Source organism: Sorex araneus, chromosome 8, assembly GCF_027595985.1.
Source record: "Sorex araneus isolate mSorAra2 chromosome 8, mSorAra2.pri, whole genome shotgun sequence".
Lineage (NCBI taxonomy): Eukaryota > Metazoa > Chordata > Mammalia > Eulipotyphla > Soricidae > Sorex > Sorex araneus.
The window spans coordinates 18980504-19000626 of NC_073309.1; the positions used below are offsets into that span (position 1 = coordinate 18980504).

A 20123-nucleotide genomic window follows, 5' to 3' on the forward strand; every position below is an offset into this window, starting at 1 on the left:
CTTTCTGCTTAATGCCATTCTTACTGGTGTGAGATGAGATCTCATTCTTTGTTTTGATTTGCTTTTTCCTTATCTCAAGTGATGATAAGCACTTTTTCATATGCTTACTAGACATCCGTATGCTGTCTTTGAGGAAATGTCTGTTAATCTTTTCATTTCTCCCAACTTTTGCATGAGGTTATTAGATTTTTTTTTTTTTGCTTAAACGGCAAAAACTGTAAATCTTGGATATACAATTGTCTCATGTATTAGGTACAAATATTTCCTCTCATTTAGTAGGATGTCTTTATTTTAGCTTGAGTTTCTTCCGCCATGCAAAATCCATTTAATTCAAAGTAGTTCCACTTGTTTATTTTGGTCGTCTTTGATTTTGGAGCTAAATCCCTGGAAATCCCACTACAGACTATTTTCCTGGAGAGTTCTGCCTGTTTTCTTCAGTGTATTATATGGATTCTGGCACAATAATTAGGTCCTTAATAACATTTGGAGTTAACTTTTGTGATATGAGGTACAGTTCCAGCTTCATTAGTTTTACATGCGACTATCCAGGTTTTCCCAATGTCATTTGTTGGAGACTTTCTTTGCTCCATTTCATGCATTTTGCACCCAAGTTTTCATTAATGTCTTTTTTTTCTTTATTGCGTAATGCTCAGAGATTACTCCATCCTAGGTCTTTAGAGGATGATCCTGGCAGTGCTGAGTGCCAGAGTGAGCCCAGAACTCCTCCTGTAAACCAGACCCTCCAGCCTACGGCACTACTTCTCTGGCCTTTTGTCCAAAGAGCATCTCTCTGTTTCACTGTTGCTCTGACCCTGGCAGGCTCTTCCCCACCAACTCTGTCCCCAGTTCTCCGCTCCTTCACCTCAGGCGAAACTCTAGGTCATTAGCCCTGGAATAGTTTGTAGACTAGGATGTGTTTCTCTGCTTTCATGGCTAATCACTTGGTGCTGGGGACCAGTTGCCTAGAGTCTTTTTTTGGTTTAGCTGTCCTACCACTGAAATATGTCTTAACCGTCAGAACAAAGGCTATGGAGACCCTCTAATCGCAATGAGCTGGGCCCAGAAGAGCCCCTGCTGCATGAGGTAGGGTAAGAGGAAGGAAAGATCCTTGCTTCTTGGCAAGACTGATCCAAAATGCAGTTTCAGTTTAGGTAGTAAGGCCCAGAAAAAGAACTGCTGATAACCCACTGCTGCTGCTGCTGCAAGGGGAACTCAGGGGGAGGGGGACGTTGAGGGAGATGATGTTGCTGTGGAGTGGTGGTGATGGAGCCCTGGGTTCTGGAAGTGGAGTTCCCATCTCCCAGAGCTGAGAGGATTCTGAAGAACACACTGGTATCCCTATTGTTCCCCAAATCTACTTGGTTTTCTTGAATAAATGTTTCTGTTAGCTGTTTGCCTCCAGAACTTTTTCCCCCAGAGGCTCTAAATGGATTACCTTTAAAATTTTTTTTCTCACCAGTTTTCCTAGAGACCAATTCTACGGAATTCCTCATACAATTGCCAGGATGCACATTTTTCCAAGTAAAAGTAAAATTTGGGGAAAACACTGGAATTAAAATAAAAGTTTAAAACAACTGAGATCAAAATAAAGTGTATTTAATTTATTTTAGTTTGGGGGCCACCACTGGCAAAGCTCATGGCTTACTCCAGGCTCTGTGCTCAGGGTTCACTCCTGACACAGCTCAGAGACCAGATGGTTGCTGGGTATTGAAACCTGGTTGGTTGGCTGTATGCAAGGCAAGTGCCCTACCCACTGTGTTATCTCTCTGGTCCAAAAGTATATATATATTTTTTTTGCTTTTTGGGTCATACCCGGCAATGCTCAGAGGTTACTCCTGGCTCTGCACTCAGGAATCACCCCTGGCGGTGCTCAGGGGACCATATGGGATGCTGGAAATCGAACCCGGGTCAGCTGAATGCAAGGCAAACGCCCTACCCGCTGTACTATTGCTCCAGTTCCCAAAAGTATAATTTTTAAAGATACTGTTTTCTCAAGCAACAAAATATCTCAAGTACCAAAAAGAAATCTAATAGGTAAAAGTTTTGTGTAGCCAAAATAAAGCATTTATCAATGTATATTAAATAAAATAAAGGATTTATGATCTTAATATAAAAGAATAAATATCAGTAAGCTAGTACCTTTCAATAATGATTGTATTTTAATATAATTTTACTAGGTTCTTGCAAGAATTATCATGGAACCTGAAAATCTAAAGCTGCATCTACCAAGGATTATCTAGTGAATAAGAATAGCCAAAATATTCTTTATAAAGAGCAGGGAAAAATACATCAAGCATCAAGATTTATCATAATGTTTTCATCCATTATAAGCATGGAATTGATGCAGAATAAGAGAAAAAATGAACATTGGGATTCAATCAAGAGTCCTTAAAAGAATGTAAATGTGCACAATTTTGATTTGTGAGAGACTAACATTGAAGACCAGTGGGCAAGGGATAAGTTACTCTATAATTAACCTAAGGAAATCAATAATCATACAAAAAAATCAATTGCATACAAATTGTTTAAATGTGGAAGGAAACATTATGAAAAGTAATTTTAGATAACTAATCATTTTAATATAAGGTTGAAACACTAAGAATAAAGTAGATAAAATGGCTAAATTGAAATTAAAATTTAAATAAAAGAAAAAGGCATCAAGTTTTAAAGAAAAATATTAAAATTAAAATTGTAATTAAAAAGTTGCCCTGTTTTAAAGAAACAAACTACAATTTTATAGATTAACTTTATAATATGTAGCTTAAATATATATAAATTTAATTGTACTGAATTGCTCTATCTGATTTTTCTATTTTGGGCTTAATGAAATGCCTGAATAAAATTATTAATGCATATAAATATTAATCAAAAAGTGGTTAAAATAAAAATAGGCAAATAGGGAAGAGAGTTTTCCTGGAACTACCAAGGAAATTTTTATTAAAAATGACTTTCTTTTCTCAGATGGTATCTATCTGTAGAGGGAAATAGCATTCACACATGCCAGGAGGAATACGACAATATGAGTCTAGAATTAGAACCATGGACCTGACAATGCTTTACTAAGTAATAAAGGAGATAGTTTTGTTTTATAATGAGTAATAGTACTACTGCAGTTTCTAAATTATCATTATAGATGGTTTTACAGAGAATATGTAAAGATAGTTTTTCATATAAATAATGTCAACCACAAAAAGACAAAAGCCTCATTGTAATTTTATTAATTGCATATTGAAGAACAATTCTCATTTTTTTGTTTTGAGCTATGGTATATGAAATCATCCAGAAATGTTCCTTGTACTAATTAACTGTACTTCAACTTGTCACATGCTTTCTGAAAATATAACACAGCTATATATCCTATAACTGTTTTGAGATAATGTTCTGCAGCTTTTAGCTTAGTGGTATTTCCTTCTTGCTTATGAAAATAAATGCTACTGGATTATTTGGACTACTAGTGCTCAGCTCCATTTGAGACCTCTTTTTACTCTTCAAATTATGAATAAGGCACAGCTAAAAAATAATTAATTCAATCGAGTGGTTGCTTATTAGTAGGATATTTTAGGCAGATTTATGTATTAAACAAAGCAAAAGTAAATATAATTTATGTTGCCAGTTGTAGTAATGGCCATCATTTAAAAAGTGCTGATATGACATTATATAGTACAGGAGATTTAACACATTAACTCATACTCATTTGAATAGAAAATCTGCTCGTGTATTTTGAGTCTTCTGGTGAGCAATAGGACATTGATGACCAGGAATTACACAGTAATGGTTTGGAATCCTTTTTTTAATGAGTGACAATGAGGTAGCAACTTTTCTGTGACCAGCAAAATACTTGCCAGTATTTAAGAAAATTTTCAAAGAAAATGTAATTTTGCTTTAAACAACACTATACACATTAATCAAAATTATGTCTATTTGCTTTTGGCTGGAATATCAGCATGGGAATCAGTATTTCCCTTTTGTAAAGACATGATTTTCATAGAATTAACATGAACAATGATAAAATGTATTATATATGCATATATGGTATCGTCATAATTAAGAGCTATGGATGAGTAACAAAAAATTATTTTAGGAATGTAATTTTGAGCACCATTTGGCTCACAGTCAAATACTTCTCACTGACCAGTTTTACCTTGAACTGATATGCCCTTAAGTATTATTTAAAAGTCCTTAAGCATTGCTACAGATCACCAACATAAAATCTTTATATAATTAATTGACACATGTAAAATGGAATACCTACTTCTGTAACTTCTTATTTTATTCTTGTGTATCCACTATAGGTCTTCACTACAAGATTTTAAGATACACTACATAGCTCCTCCAATTGGCAATAAACAAGAATTTTTGTTGTAGTATAAATGCCCTAGGGCATGATAATTCTCTTTAGGTATCCTGGCAGTCAATAGAGTATTTGTTTTTTGTATGCCATATTGTCACATAGTCTATCCTTTAACTCAGAGTTATTTCCAAACGTGATGAAACTCTACTGGAATAATTTTTGTGTTAATAAAGTAAATGAGAGAAATTTAGTTATTTATGGAGAATAATTTGTGTCTTCTGAAGGGACAGATGAAGACGACTTTTGTAAAATTAATCTCTTGTATTTATTGGGCAAAGGTAAAACTACACTTAGCGCCTCATGGAACCCCATGCGCTAAATTCATTAGGACATAGATATTTTGGTCCCTTCCAACTGGGAAAGAGGGAAGAGCGGTGAAGGAGAGCGCCCACACAGCCAGTGGCGTTGAGATTTTCTGGAAGCTTTGCAGAGGATTTATGAACTAGAAAAACAAGTGTTGTTTGAGCAGCCATAATGAAATGATGCAAACTATTGTAATTTTCACCTTTTCCAGATAATTCCCTCAGCATTTTGGCAAAGCATAATGGATTCAACCGTCAGAAGCAAGAAGTCTATCTTTTACCAATCATAATCAGTGATAGTGGGAATCCGCCTCTGAGCAGCACCAGCACCCTGACCATCCGGGTCTGTGGCTGCAGCAGTGATGGTGTTGTCCAGTCTTGTAATGTCGAAGCTTATGTCCTTCCAATTGGACTCAGTATGGGCGCCTTAATTGCCATATTAGCATGCATCATTTTGCTGCTAGGTACGTATTTCCTCCATGGACTAACGGTCACCATTTTTTTCTGGTTCATAAATGACTGTAACTAAGGACAGCCAGATATCAGTATTCTTCAGGGCAAGGGGGAAAAAAAAAACAACTTCTGCTTCTACAAAGTGGCATCACTCAAGAGGAGAATGAGGGTTTTGATAATAAATGTTCACTCGAAGAGGAGCATGCCTTACCTTTTTCAATCCCACTATCAGTGAACAGGCAGACTCATCAGGATAGCGGTGGGAGTGGGGGTGAGCTTTATTTTTGGAGCATCATCTCATGGTACAAGACATCTATTACCCTCTACTACCCACCCACTTGCTAAAATAGAGAACTCTGCTCTGTCCCAAATATTCTTGATTTATTTTGGGTGAGAGGGATGCTGGTTTTGGCTATACCTGGTCATGCTCAGAGACTAATCCTGGCTCTGCATGTACGAGTGACCACTGACGGTACTCGGGGAGAAATATATGAGGCTGAAGATTGAACTGGGTTTGACTCCATGCAAAGCAAGCACCTTATCTCTTGTACTATCTTTCTAGCTAGAGTGCTTGATTTAAATAATTCAGATATGATTGTTGAGTCTAACTGGTCACAAACTTTAGTGAAATAAAGAGGAAACAAGAAAACCAATTTTTAAGGTTCACTTAAAATCATTTGTGTTCCTCAGAAGATTTTCTTGACCTAAAAGTCAAGTTCAAACAAAGATGACAAATTAAAAAAAAAAAAAATCTAAAACTTTTCTATTAAAATACAGTTACAAAATGGTCAGAGGTGGAAAGAGATAAGACAGTAGATACATATACCTATAAGGAAAGTTTTGTTTTATCCTGCTCTTAATAGAAGATATTACCTCTCCAATAATATTGGTCATACTTACCCAATGCACTGATTCAAGAATAATTTCTAGACATGTCTTACCACACTAACACAGGTTTGTTTTGACTTACCTGAATATCTGGGTTGAAGTCCCTCACCCTTTTGCCATCTCTGCCTATCTTCCCAGATAGGGGAGAAACAGTCTTCAGACAAACAAAAGAAGTTGTTCTTGCCAAATTGGCATCCATTTAAATAAATTCCATCAACTTTGAATTGACATTATTTGATCCAAAATTTTTTTTTTTCAGAAAAGAGATAGTCTCTTCCCTTTTCTTTCTAGAAGAAGGGCATAGAACTAGCAGGGTATTAAATATGCTCTGTGCTGCTTTCCGTTTGGACTCTAGAGCAAATGGCCCCAAACGGAAACAGTTGTGTTTAATGCAGCTTTTTTCAAGAATAGATGTCACTTACTCTTTGAAGCCTGCATCTCACCGTTTAGTATGCAGAAACAATCTGGAATAGTACTCACACGAATTTCAATCCTTTACCTTCCTTCCAAAAAAAAAAAAAATCCATTCCCAAGGAAATGTCATTAAACGTTATAGGCTCACCAAGTGTTTAAAAAATGTCCCTGTGGCTTAACATGCACTGAGGGTTTGCTTGCAAAGTTACCTGCTGGTTCTGGCTAATTGTTCTCTCCTGGTTTTCCTGCAGTTATCGTGGTGCTGTTTGTAACTCTGCGGCGGCATAAAAACGAGCCATTAATTATTAAGGATGATGAAGATGTGCGAGAAAACATCATTCGTTATGATGACGAAGGAGGAGGAGAGGAAGACACCGAGGCTTTTGACATCGCCACTTTACAAAATCCAGATGGAATTAATGGCTTTTTACCCCGTAAGGATATTAAACCAGATTTGCAGTTTATGCCAAGGCAAGGGCTCGCTCCAGTTCCGAATGGTGTTGATGTTGATGAATTTATAAATGTGCGGCTCCATGAGGCAGATAATGACCCCACGGCCCCACCATATGACTCCATTCAGATTTATGGCTATGAAGGCCGAGGGTCCGTGGCTGGCTCCCTCAGCTCGTTGGAGTCCACCACCTCAGACTCAGACCAGAATTTTGACTACCTCAGTGACTGGGGTCCCCGCTTTAAGAGACTGGGTGAACTCTACTCTGTGGGTGAAAGTGACAAAGAAACTTGACAGTGGATGGTAAATAAATCGATGGAACTGAGCATTCTGTAATATTCTAGGGTCACTCCCCTTAGATACACAACCAATGTGGCTATTTGTTTTAGAGGCAAGTTTAGCACCAATCATCTATAAACTCAACTACATTTTAATGTTGAACCAAAAAAAATAATAAAATAAAAAGTATATGTTAGGAGGTGATAAATCTTGTGGAGTGTGAATTAAAGTATGTGGAGTGTCTAGAAGTCCTTGGATATTTTGATATATAACTGACTACCACAGACAAAGATTGGGATCCTGGCTAATCATTAGAGAAATGGTTTGCAAAGAGGAAAAAAAATCAAAATTAAAAGGTGCTTTCTTAGAAAAAAAAATGGACCTGCAAGGAATTTGCTGCTGATATGTGTCTTCTGCAAAGGATTTTTATAAATGCAAATGGTTTTTTTCCCCTTCGCCAATAAGGATCCCGCCACAAATGATAAAGCAATACTTGGTCTGCTGTACATTGTGACTTTTTGGAGTTTTGAGAGGCCTCCTAGATTATACGGTACGGTGACCACACATTGTACATAATCGGTGGCCCCACTCATCAGAGACTGAATAGCATCTTTAAATATTGTGTCAAGCCTTAAAATATTCACATGTTCGTAATCCATTCCAGGGTGGGGGGTGCCAACCCAGTGGTGGGAGGAGAGAAATCCCATTCCAATAGGCTTGTTTTCTGGAGGCAGGATTTCTTCTCACTCCCCCCACTTCATCTTCTTCCACGAGGACACAAAGATTTACTGTATCACACAGTGGACTACATAAGAGACAGATGGTTTTATTGCTAGCGCGTGAGTTTATTTGTTTAATCCTCAAAATAAATATTTTATTGATGTCCATTAATGCTTTTATTTATTAAGGTTGGTAATCTATAGATTAAGGGGCTATATGGGAAATAAAACTAAATTATATCCATTATAATCCTTTAGATTGTTTTTATATGAATATATATATATATACAATTGAATGTTTAATACATGTACATTTTGATGAGATGAGTATGGCAGGCAATATTATCAAAAGGGGAGCTAATAGTCTCTTTAGAGTAGACATGTGTTATTGTGACTGGTGATGGCAGGAACAGCATTTTCCCAGAGAAACTTTTGGACTGTTTTCTATTTTGTTCATAATCCTAGTATTTGGTGTTTTTACTACAAGCACAAACATCTGAAAGTATATTGACTCATGTGAATATTTAAGCTCTAGAATTTTAGATACCTGCCCAATAAACATGCTTCAAGTTGCCCCCTCCCCCTAAACACACACACACACACACACTGTTTTAGAGCAGGAACTTATTTGTACATAATTTTACTGCTTCCGTTTTTAGCACCTTCTCTCCCCAATTTTCATGGTGATGCACAGAACGTCTTAGACTCCAAAAGAGATCAGCACTAGAAGATGTGAGCATAGTCGATTTGTAATGCAAACCTGCCATGTAGGAGTAGAAAATGTATGATAAAACTCAAGTAAAACATGCAGATCATTTTAATTTTCTACTTTGCTTTAATGCAATATTGTTTATTTACTCCATGTATTGTATTCAGAGAACTCCTGTATTGTTTCCTACTTTGTGAAATATATTTTTATAAATACCTTTGTTGTCATCACTTTTTTCCCCCCCTCAATAAGATGAAGATTCATTAGCCACCACTCACTCTAAGATTCTAGTCTGTTCAACCACGTTCATCCCAAGGATGGCTTTGATTTGTAAGAGTCTTGATGATGAGGAACTAGAGAGTAGAAATTGCTAACAAGGATCACGCAGCAGTCTGCTCTAGGGACACAAAAGGGAAACAGTGGTATAAACACGTTTTTATCCAAATTAGTCCTTCTGTGTGAGCTGAGTCTCCCTGAAAGAAGATGCTGAAGAAGAGATAGAATAAAAGATGTGAGAAGAAAGCCACCAAACATTGGTGCAGATCTCCCATAAGTAAAACCAGAGAGACCAAAAAGCAGAAATTGGCAAGGAAGTCTTCAATTGCAATATAGGCTTTGCCAACCTGTTGTAGCCAATAGATGGTTTGAGTGAAAGACCACCTGGCTTTTCATTGAGCAAAAGTAATCGGGGTCTATTACTGATATCTCATTGGCTGGGAGTTGCCTGAGAAGAGGCAGAAAACTGAAATTGGGAGGTTGCCTTCTGGAAGCTGCCTTCACTGTGACAAAAAAAAAAGTTGAAATGTTATACTTAGGATATATAATTAGCCATCGGCTTAATTGGGCCCTTACTGAATTCTGTTGCTCAAGAATGATGCCTTTCAGGGGCTGGAGCGGGTAGGGCATTTGTCTTGCACGCAGCCGACCCAGGTTTGATTCCCAGCATCCCATATGGTTTCCTGAGCACCGCCAGGGGTAATTCCTGAGTGCAGAGCTAGGAGTAACCCCTGTGCATCGCCAGGTATGACCCAGAAAGCAAAAAAAAAAAAATTCCCTTTCATATATATCATCACAAAGGTTGTTTTCTTGAGGTCAAATTGATGGGCTCAGGTGACTTCAAAACATTTCAGGACTAGGGTTGGAGAAACAGTACAGTCGATAATGTGCTTACTTGCGTTGCACACAACTAGGCAGAGGTTAATCCCTGGTATCCCTTATGCTTTTACACACACACTCACACACACACACACACACACACACGGCAGAATGTTTAAAAAAGTACTTGGTCGCTGTTGATTATCCGCAGTAGAGAAAAATGTAACCAATATTTTTGTTGGTTATTCTTACTATCACAAGTAATATTCTCACTATCTTATAACTTATAAACCAAGATGAGATGACACAACATTTGTACTTATCTATTTTATATCAGATCCATTTCTAGTGTACTTTTAATTCAAGTGCCATGTATTACAGCCATGCAAACATATCTAATAGAAATATTACATTGTATTTCATCTGTACAACATTAATATTCTCCAACTTTGGCAGTCAATGAGAAAATCTTTCAGTAGTGGTTTTTGTGGGCATAAAATTATATTTTACATAATAGGTGTCTCAAAATTCAGTTGTACAGAAAGATTATAAGTAGGTCTCTTGCTTTCTGTGCCATCATCAAACCAGTGTTTGTGCTTCAAAATTCATTTAAAGTATTATAATCTGGAATAAAGTAAATAATTTCATACTAAGGACAAAATTATGCCTTCAGGAATTTCAATGATAATCTACATATACACGTAGAAATGCATACACACACACACACACACACACACTTTCTTTATACTTAAGCAACAGAATTCCCAAGACTTCCTCAATCAAAATAGATTGATGGGATTCTCAATTTTAAAAAAGAATTTTAGTACTCCGTACTTAACTATTTATTTTATTTTATTTTATTTTTTTAAAATTCTTTTATTAATTCACCATGTGGAAAGTTACAAAGCGTTCAGGTTAAAGTCTCAGTTATACAATGCTCAAACACCCATCCTTTCACCAGTGCATATATTCCACCACCGTACTTAACTATTTAAATAGCACATAAAGTGTACTTTGTTCAAATGATTATTTATTTGTCTTGATGCACTGCTCACTGCCACATTGCTCTCGGTATTACATATACATGTGTGGTTGTTTTTAAGATGACATTAGTGAGCATAGGCATTTTACTATATCTGAAAATCTCTATTGTATCACATGCATCAGTCTTCTTTTACCATTGAAACTTATTCCTGCCCAATTGTTATCTGCCAAATGGACGAGATATTCTGACTTTGAAGATCATAAACAAAATGATCTCCTGCCTATGCCACATTCAAGATTCCTGTTTAAGGAACTCATGTCTCTAAATGCCACGTAGAATCCATTCAGCTTCAACACTATCTACTATTTGACCTATTTAAAAACATGTCCATTAAACATCTATATATGCATACTCTAGAACAATATTTCTCAACTGGGAGCCATATGGCCCCCTAGAGCCCCTTGGGTATCCCAAGGAAGCTGCAGGTGAAAATCAAATAAATGGGTGTTGAAGGCATGTGACTAGAGAGACAACCAGTAGAACAAGGGGCACAGAAAGTAAATATGGCCAAAAAGGATAAATGGTTGGTAAAGGGTTGACAAAATATTCCCTGAAATATTAAGGAATCATTACCTACAATAATAGTTTAGGAACACTATTTTCCTAAGATTGAAACTATTTTATTATTGGATGATTAAGATATGGTAGATAATAAAATTCCAATGTTGACCGTGTCATACAGAATTTGATTTCTCAAAAGGAATACTGCAGTGAAGTTGCTAGAAGTTGAAGATGTGTTTGTGCATATATAAAACAAAATAAAACTTAGATTCACTGGCATTATTAGTGAAATGAAAATGTTTAGAAAGGGGTAAATATATCTTTTGGAGAGTTGGCTTAATCAGTTGCTTAAAGTTAGATAAAACTGTGTGAGACTGGGAAATCTCTAAGGAGCGGCCAGCTTCCACACTGAGACTTAACAGAGATCTGGGCTCTGCTGTATTTTGGAGAAGGAAAACCAGGTGCTGAGAGCTAAGTAGCCAATTACTCTTTATAGCCACATAAGGACTGGAGGCAGGGAGGCCCTTGCAACAAGTTGTATTATGCGATCACAGGCTTTGCAGGGAAACTCACAAATGTATAACCTTCTGATTGCCTTTTTGATTGAAAGTTCCATCTGAGATCAGGGCAGTGCAACCAGTAATAAGATTTCAAAAAATCCCATCACTGGCACTGTCAGAAAAGCTGAGCATGACTGAAATCCCATCATTGTCAGTCAAAAAGATAAGGCAACAGTAGGCATCACTCTAAAAGCTCTCTAAATGCACAATTTAAACATGAGCAACAACAATGAAAAGAATCCATATGTGTGTATGCATATATATACACACATATTTATATTATATATAGACCCAATAGACTTACTGAAGATCAGTTTATGCTTGTTCATTTTCCAATCTTGTACACCTTCAGAAACCTGGAATTATGACCGTTTTTATCTGAATCTAACCTTGAAATTGCAAGGAATTGAATTGAAAATAAAAGGTTTTAGTCGAAGGCTTCTAATTAAGAACAAAATATGAATGATGATACTTGGGATTAAAATCAACTGCATACATTTCAGAACTGGACTTAGGTATTTTTGTTCTATTGTGCAACATAAAGTATATATATATATACTTTATACTATTATAATATACTATTGTGCAACATAAAATATGTGAACAAAAATATGCAGGGAATATTTCTCAAATACTTGATGCCCCTCAATTCTAGAACTGTTATATTTGCTGCACCACACTGCTTTGCAAAGTACTAGTTAGTCAAACAGTATTGCAAAGCTGTCATTATTATGATTGCTTTGATGGTAGCTGTAGTAAATACATTTTTTATTACTAATGTAGACATATTTTATCATTTACAATCTAGTCGGACTGGAGTGATAGCACAGCGGGTATGGCATTTGCCTTGTATGCGGCCAACCTGGGTTGGATCCTCCATCCCTCTCAAGATTCCAGCAAGCTACCAAGAGTTTCCCGCCAGCACAGCAGAGCCTGGCAAGCTACACATAGCATATTTGATATGCCAAAAACAGTAACAACAAGTTTAACAATGGAGACGTTACTGGTGCCTGCTCAAGCAAATCAATGAACAGGAGAACAGTGCTACAATCGAGTCAAAATAGATTTATGTATCAAATTATATATTTGCTTTAAAAAACATATACATTTGGTATTTAAGATATTCTAGTCTCGGTATTTTTGTACCAATCCTACCACGGAGTTATAAGATTTAAAATCTCTCTGGATTGGTGGATAATTTAAAAGTTAAAATTTATATCTCTTACATATATTGAGTATCAACCAGCTTAGAAATTAGACTATTATTGATATGGAATGATTAAATACGACCATCTCAAAATATATTTCTTTTTATTACTAAATGGAGTAAGTGGGCCAAAGTCAAAGTAGAGTGGGTAGTTGTAGCCAACCTCCGTATGATCCCCAATGCTCCATTTAATCTCTAGAATCCCTTCAGGAGTAATCCTTGAGCCCAGAGGCAGAAGTAAACTGTAAGCATTACAATAATGGCACCAAAACAAATTAAAAAAATGGAGTTAATAACTCCCATATAAACTAGTAGCGACAATCAGTGCCATCAATACCATCTGAGTATAAATTTAAACCTTAGGTGGTTTGACATTAAGGTTTCAGAGATTCGATTTTTAAACACCAGACTCTAGAATTATAAAGTGAGGCCTGTAATGATAATAAATAGATGCTATTTTACAAACACCGATATGGAGACACTGAGGAGGAACTCAGGTATTCTCCAAGGGAAGACTCATCGGCTCCATGAAGAAGTTTAACCAAATGTGATAACTGAAAAATTGATGCAACAGAAATAACCTTCATGTATCCTAAAATTAGAAGAAAATTCTACCAAGCACCACATTTTGGGAATAATATCACAAGTTTTAACATAAAAATACCTAGACAGTGGTATTTATTTGTAAGATATTCTACAAATAGCTGGTATTTTTTTGGGGGGGGGTGAGGAAAATGAGTTTCAACCATTTTCCAAGGTTTAATCCATGTTTACTAGATGGCAGAGACAGGAACTTAACTCTAGTCTTCTAGAACACTTACAGGATCATGTTTTATGTGTATGCCCCCTTGCATAAATAAATACACTTTATTTACAGTGTCATCTGGGTCTCCTGCCCTGTAGGAATTTGCTGGAAGAATTGTGGGTACTCTATCCCCCACTTGAGTTGCCTACCCTTATATGACTCACATCTTGTATGTAAGTATTATCTCTTGCAGGTATCTTTATTAATAGATAATAGATCTCTCTATTACTATCCACAGATCACAGAAGAAGAGTTGTTAGGAGGAATAACACAGGATGCTGTCAAGGGGGAAAACTGCAGAAAACAAATGTATCAATGAACTGAGAGGACAACGAAAGAAAATGAGAGGTCCTGCAGGTTCATTTAAATTCTTCCAACTCTCTTCTGCACAGGCAAGAATATCCAGGGCTATCCTAAGAGTCCTCATAAATTTGGGTAGGATTTGGACAACTATGTTTTAGCTAAACACAGAACTGTAGGTGTCAATAAAACAATACCCTCTTCCTAATACACTCATTTACCTGACTATAACTCCACTTAATGCTTTTCTAGGTTTTCTTTAATTCACCCACTGAAGTTTGAAAATTATACTGTGTTTCAAGTCTAATTTTTGCATAGTGAGTGGCTGATCTAGAGAGATTAGCTCAGAGATAGCCACAAATAAACATATTACAGATAAATAACTAAAATATGTTTCTAATTTTTTTCAAAACATGTGCTATGATGGTCATATACTTGTCTTGCCTAAGACATGAAGTCTAACTAGAGAAATTATAGAAGCAGATAAATCATAAAAAATAGATTTTTATACAGAGTAGATGATGTAAACAGACAGCTTTATGAAAGTAGAGGGAATAATAGCTAATTCTTCCAAGATAAAGCATCCTTTTAGAAACTGTGTTACAGTGAGTCTTGGAGAGTTTGTCAGTAGACCAGGAGTCTAAGCTAGGGCCTAGATACCTAAAGTGAATTGTACTGTTGGGGTAGGAAATCTTGCAAAGACCTTTATATAAGTTCTTTTTAAGATATGGAATTATCCTTGCAAGAAAACTTCCAATATCCTAATTTATTTAAAAGTGTGTGCCAAAGATTTTCTCCTAATGTTTCTATAGGGAATAAATCAGTGACTAAGTCAGGTCTTTGTGTTTCTTCAAAGAACTGGTTCACATCCAATATAAGTGTATGAAAATTAAAGAAATAAATGTATTTTGACAGAACATAAAATACACGGGGTATTTGACATTGAACAATAATGGTGATTGCTGAGTTGTTGCCAAGTGAAGTTTCCACGATAAAAGCAAACCATTAGAAAAGGTCTTGGGAAGTCTTGGGTTCATCATTCTGCTATACCAAGCCAATGAAAATATGCAAGAAGTAAAAAGGACACCGGGCTTCAGAGACAAGAGTGAAAATCACTCTACAATGTTCAGTGACAAGTAGAGACCCTATTATACAAGTCCTAGTCAACCAGAATACAGGTTATTGTATTATTATTGTATGTTAGAGGAGGCAACTCAAGGGACCGCAGTACAAAGAAATCTGGATTTTATTTTTCAAAAGATTACTCCTATTAATGCATGGAATCAGGATTATAGGAAATCCAAATGAAAGCAGTAAGTGAGATAGAAGGGGACGAAAGAATGAAAGAAGAAAATCCAAGTGGCAACTGTTTTTTACGCACTCAGTAGTACTCAATGCTTACTCCTGATTTTGTGCTAAAGGATCAATCCTGACAGGGCTCTGGAGACAATATTGGATGCTAGAGATTGACCCCTGAGTCTGCAATGTGCAAGGCAAATGCCCACCCACCATAATATCTCTTTAGTTCCTGAATAAGAACATTTTGTAGTAGCCCAAGTAAAAGGTGTTTTGGGTCTGCTGAGATGGTGAGAGAAATAAAAATCCTTCAAAGAGATCAGTTATGTCAGCTCTAGGAAAATCAGTGCTGCTCACATTTGTACGAACCCTTAGAAGTTCCGTGAGCCTGTAGAGGTCCTATGAGTTTCTGTGCATGATGATGCTTGGACGGCCCAAGAATTAGTTATGGAGATGGAGTCCTCCTGGCTATTGAGACAGAGAGAGTTGACCTGGACCAGTCAAAAGATTTCTTGTAAAATACTTAATGAAGAGGAGAACATTTTACAGCAAACATTTAGCTTTCTACATTTTACTGGGTTTTGAGTAATCAAAAAATGAAAGCTTAGACTCCCTTAGACAAATAAATGAAAGACACCCAAAATCTATAAATATAAAGATCAGTCAGAACAAACCAGAATGTAAATTCAATGATACAGAAACTAAAAGGAGTAAGAGGAGTTAAATGATAACTTAGAAAGGGACATAGAAAGCATTCCCCAAGTCCTCCAAAATATTAGTACTGATTTCTGGGACCATAAAGATTGCTCAATAGCAATTGAGCAATTGCTATTGAGCAGTAGCAATTTAGTCAGGTTTAATCCCTTGCACTGCTTCGTCCCCTGAGAAAAACCAGGAGTGACCGTTGAGACCACTTGGTATGGCCCTGAAAGTAAAAGAAAGCAAAAGGTAATTTCTGTGCCAATGTTTTTGATAAAATTGAAGGAGAAAATTATCAGAGTTGAAAATAAATATGGGGTAAAGGAAACCAATAAGGATAGATGTATTAAAATAATAGCATTGTAGCACTGTCATCCTGCTGGTCATCAATTTGCTTGAGTGGACACCAGTAATGTCTCCATTGTGAGACTTGTTGTTACTGTTTTTGGCATATCAAATACGCCACGGGTAGCTTGCCAGGCTCTGCCGTATTGGCAGGATACTCTCGGTAGCTTGCAGGGCTCTCTGAGAGGGACAGAGGAATCGAACCCGAGTCGGCCTTGTGAAAGACAAACACCCTACCTGCTGTGCTATTGCTCCAGTCCATGTCTTAAAATATTAAACAAAAAAAAAAGCACAATGCAAAATGTATAACTTAAAAAAGAGGCCATGGGCAGATCTTGTTGACCTACCTAAATGCACATAGAATTTTTAAAACTTTTTGGGCCATACCCTGCTGTGTCCAGGGCTTACTCCTGGTTCTATATCCATTGATCACTCATGACAGGGCTCAGGAGATCACATAGGATGCCAAGGATCAGACTCATGTCTGCTACAGAAAAGGAAAACACCAAAAAAAGCTGTACTATCTCTCTCCAGCCCTGTAAATGTATATATCTAGATAAATGCTTCTCTCATACTTGGGAGACCCCATTTCATACCACAGGGCACTTCCTGTCCTTTCCACTTCTTTCTATTCTCTTGAATCCCTTCTAAATTCAGAAAAAGGAAAACACTTTTCATAAAGATTTAAGTTACAAAATGAAAGGACAAGTTGAAATTCAGGTAATATTGATGAGAAATGTCATATGCATAAGTATAATTGGGAAATGGCTCACCTCTTAAAGAGAAATTCTTACAACTTCATTGTCAGGATGATCAAGTTACACAAAGAAATAATCAGATTGTTTTTTCTGCTTCCATTGTGAAATACTGGAATCTATACAAGAGTAGTATGGTTTTGTTTCTAGACAGTTATTAGTAATAGTATAGTTTCCAGAGAAACAAAGAGTAAAGGAGGACATACATGGAAAGGAGAGAGTGAGACTGTGTGTCAGAAATGCTAAATAAATACGAAAAAGATGGCAAATGTGCCAATTAAAGAGATACACTGAAAAAATAATGAATAAAAATTTAGAGTAGGTGAAATTCACTTATTTGGCTATACAACTAGAAATAACCACAGCAATATTGGATACACAGGATGAAGATGGCATTCAAGAAAACCTACATGGCCCAGAGACATACTACAGAGGTTATTGTACCGGTCTTGTATGTGACTGACCATGATTTGATCCCTAGCACTGCATGTGATTCCCTCAGGACCACCAGGGTTCATTTCTGACAAGAGTCTACGAGCACTATTGGCTGTGGCCTAAAATTGTCTTCCCCAAACAAACCAATTAAAAGAATGACCCTTAGGGTCCTTTTACTTGAACAAGAATGTCATTAGTAGGACAATTTGTAAACATTAGGAACACTGGGAGAGGATTTGGTTGTTAAAAACATATTCTGATTCATCTAATGATTCCTGTATATATGGTATAGTAGAAATTATAACTATGTAGAAATTCTTCCATGGGATATGTAAAAAGCCACTGGAAACTTTTTCTATACTATGCTTTTATTTTTCATATACTATGTGTGTCAACAAAATTTACAAGAGATGTGATTAGTTTAAAGTATCAAAGATCCAGGCATACTAGTTGATCTTTTTAGATTTCTAAAAATAAAGTGAAAAATTAAAAGACTGCTAATTATTCACTGGATTAAGTATAATAAATTTAGTGATAAGGAATATTTCACAATAGAAAAGGGACATTATACACTGAAATATTTCTCACTGATCATTCTAAAGCTTGGAAAGACATATATTTCATATAGCTTTATACATAAACATAATACTTTGTTCAGGAGTTATTCGCAAGGTATATACTCTCTATTTTGACAATGCTAAGTCTCACAGGAAGAACATTTGTCATTTTGGTTTACCTACCATAAACATATCAGAAACTTACATTCAATCCAGTGAAAGAGTTAAGGATATACTTCACACTAATACAGAATACACAATATGTAAAAAATGAATGAAATGCTTACACAGATTCATAATCATGAGCTCCTTCCCCATTTTTAATAAAAATGAATCAAGAAAACAAGAACAACAAAAGCAAGTAGAAATATTAATGATGGTCAGAGAAATAGTACAGGCATTTTCCACTCATTAGCAGGCCCCAGTTCGGTCTCAGCATCATATATGGTCACCTGGTTACCATCTGGGTTCACTCCTGAGCACAGAGCTAGAGACTGTCCCCCGATCCTATCAGATGTGTCCCAATGTTCCCCAAATAAATCAATTTAAAAAAATTGATAATCCAGTTGTAATTACAGAAATGCATTTAAGTTCAGTAATCAAACTCAGTGTTACCAAAAAAACTGTAAATGTAAAGGCAGTAAGGAGCTACTATAATCTTTTTTGTGTGGGGGGGGTGGGAGTAAAAAAGTTTATTGGAAAGTAGAAAAGAAAAAAGAAAAGAAAAGAAAAGAAAAGAAAAGAAAAGAAAAGAAAAGAAAAGAAAAGAAAAGAAAAGAAAAGAAAAGGAGCTCCCCAAGTGTGGAGGAACTGAGTATAGGACTAACTTCGCTGCTATAAACATTTAAGAAAGGTCTACTAAGGCATACACAGTCAAGTGTTGGTGAAAATAGTTAAATTGGGACATTTTATACAGTCCATTTATCTTACAATTTAGCATTACCATATCTAGGTATGAATGCTGGAGAAATGCTTACACATAGGTTCATAAGCGTGGGTCTCCCTCCCCATTTACCAGAGGGGTTATAGAGCAATTTCCGTTCCTAAAGATTATTGCAGAAGTCTAATCAGCAGTCTCACTTATCTAGGTACTTAGCATCTTTAATCTCCTTCTTCAATATGTCCAAATGTCTATTATCAAATAAATATAAATAAATAAATGTAAATAAATAACAATGGCTATTTGGGGGAGGGGTGGGGATTAATATAATACAAATTTAATACACATTAATAGTCAGGAGAGACATTTACCCATCTATGTTTATTGAGCATGAAAATAGTTGCATTGATTGTCATCCTCTGAAAGGCATAGGACACATCAGTGGCTTTCAAGCTCTGTAGCAGCACTGTCGTCCCATTGTTCATCGATTTGATCGAGTGGGCACCAGTAACATCTCCATTATGAGACTTGTTACTGTTTTTGGTATATTGAATATGCCATGGGGAGCTTGCCAGGTTCTGCCGTGCAGGCGGGATACTCTAGATAGCTTGCCGGGCTGAATGAGAGGGACAGAGGAATCGAACCTGGGTCGGCCACGTGCAAGGCAAATGCCCTACCACTGTGATATCACTCCAGTCCTTCAAGCTTTGTACTTCACTTAAAACTCTGTCTAGTGCTGCTGATGGTCAGGAATAAAATAAAACATCAGGTAAGAGTGTTCACATCAAGGGCTGTAATAATAGCACAGCGAGTAGGGAGTTTGCCTTACACGCAGCTGACCTGGGTTTGATTCCCAGCATCCCATATAGTCCTCTGAGTACCAACAGGAGTAACCCCTGTGCATCGCCACATATGACCCAAAAAGCAAAAATGAATGAATGAATAAATAAATAAATAAAGTGTTCATATCAGTAAAGACTTTGTTCACTATCATTTGATTTTAACCCTCCAGAAATGATCATATTTTTGTACCGAGGTACCAAATAAACTGTATAGCAAGATAAAGATTTTTTGTTG

At 36.4% G+C, this 20123-nt stretch overlaps 1 protein-coding gene across 6 annotated transcripts in view; it reads left to right on the forward strand.

The window, feature by feature from the left end:
• The window catches only part of CDH8 (cadherin 8), a 429237-nt gene extending 410283 nt beyond the window's left edge, over nt 1-18954 (forward strand). For 3 of the 6 annotated variants that reach the window (XM_055145049.1, XM_055145050.1, XM_055145048.1), the window contains 2 exons: nt 4866-5117; nt 6660-8782. In XM_055145049.1, the coding sequence (XP_055001024.1) occupies nt 4866-5117; nt 6660-7153 (746 nt within the window). In that variant the 3' untranslated portion in view covers nt 7154-8782. Of the gene's footprint in view, nt 1-4865; nt 5118-6659; nt 8783-13995 lie in introns of those variants that run through there. The other 3 variants (XM_055145052.1, XM_055145054.1, XM_055145051.1) reach the window with 3 other exon arrangements.
• The last annotated feature ends 1169 nt before the right edge of the window (nt 18955-20123 follow it).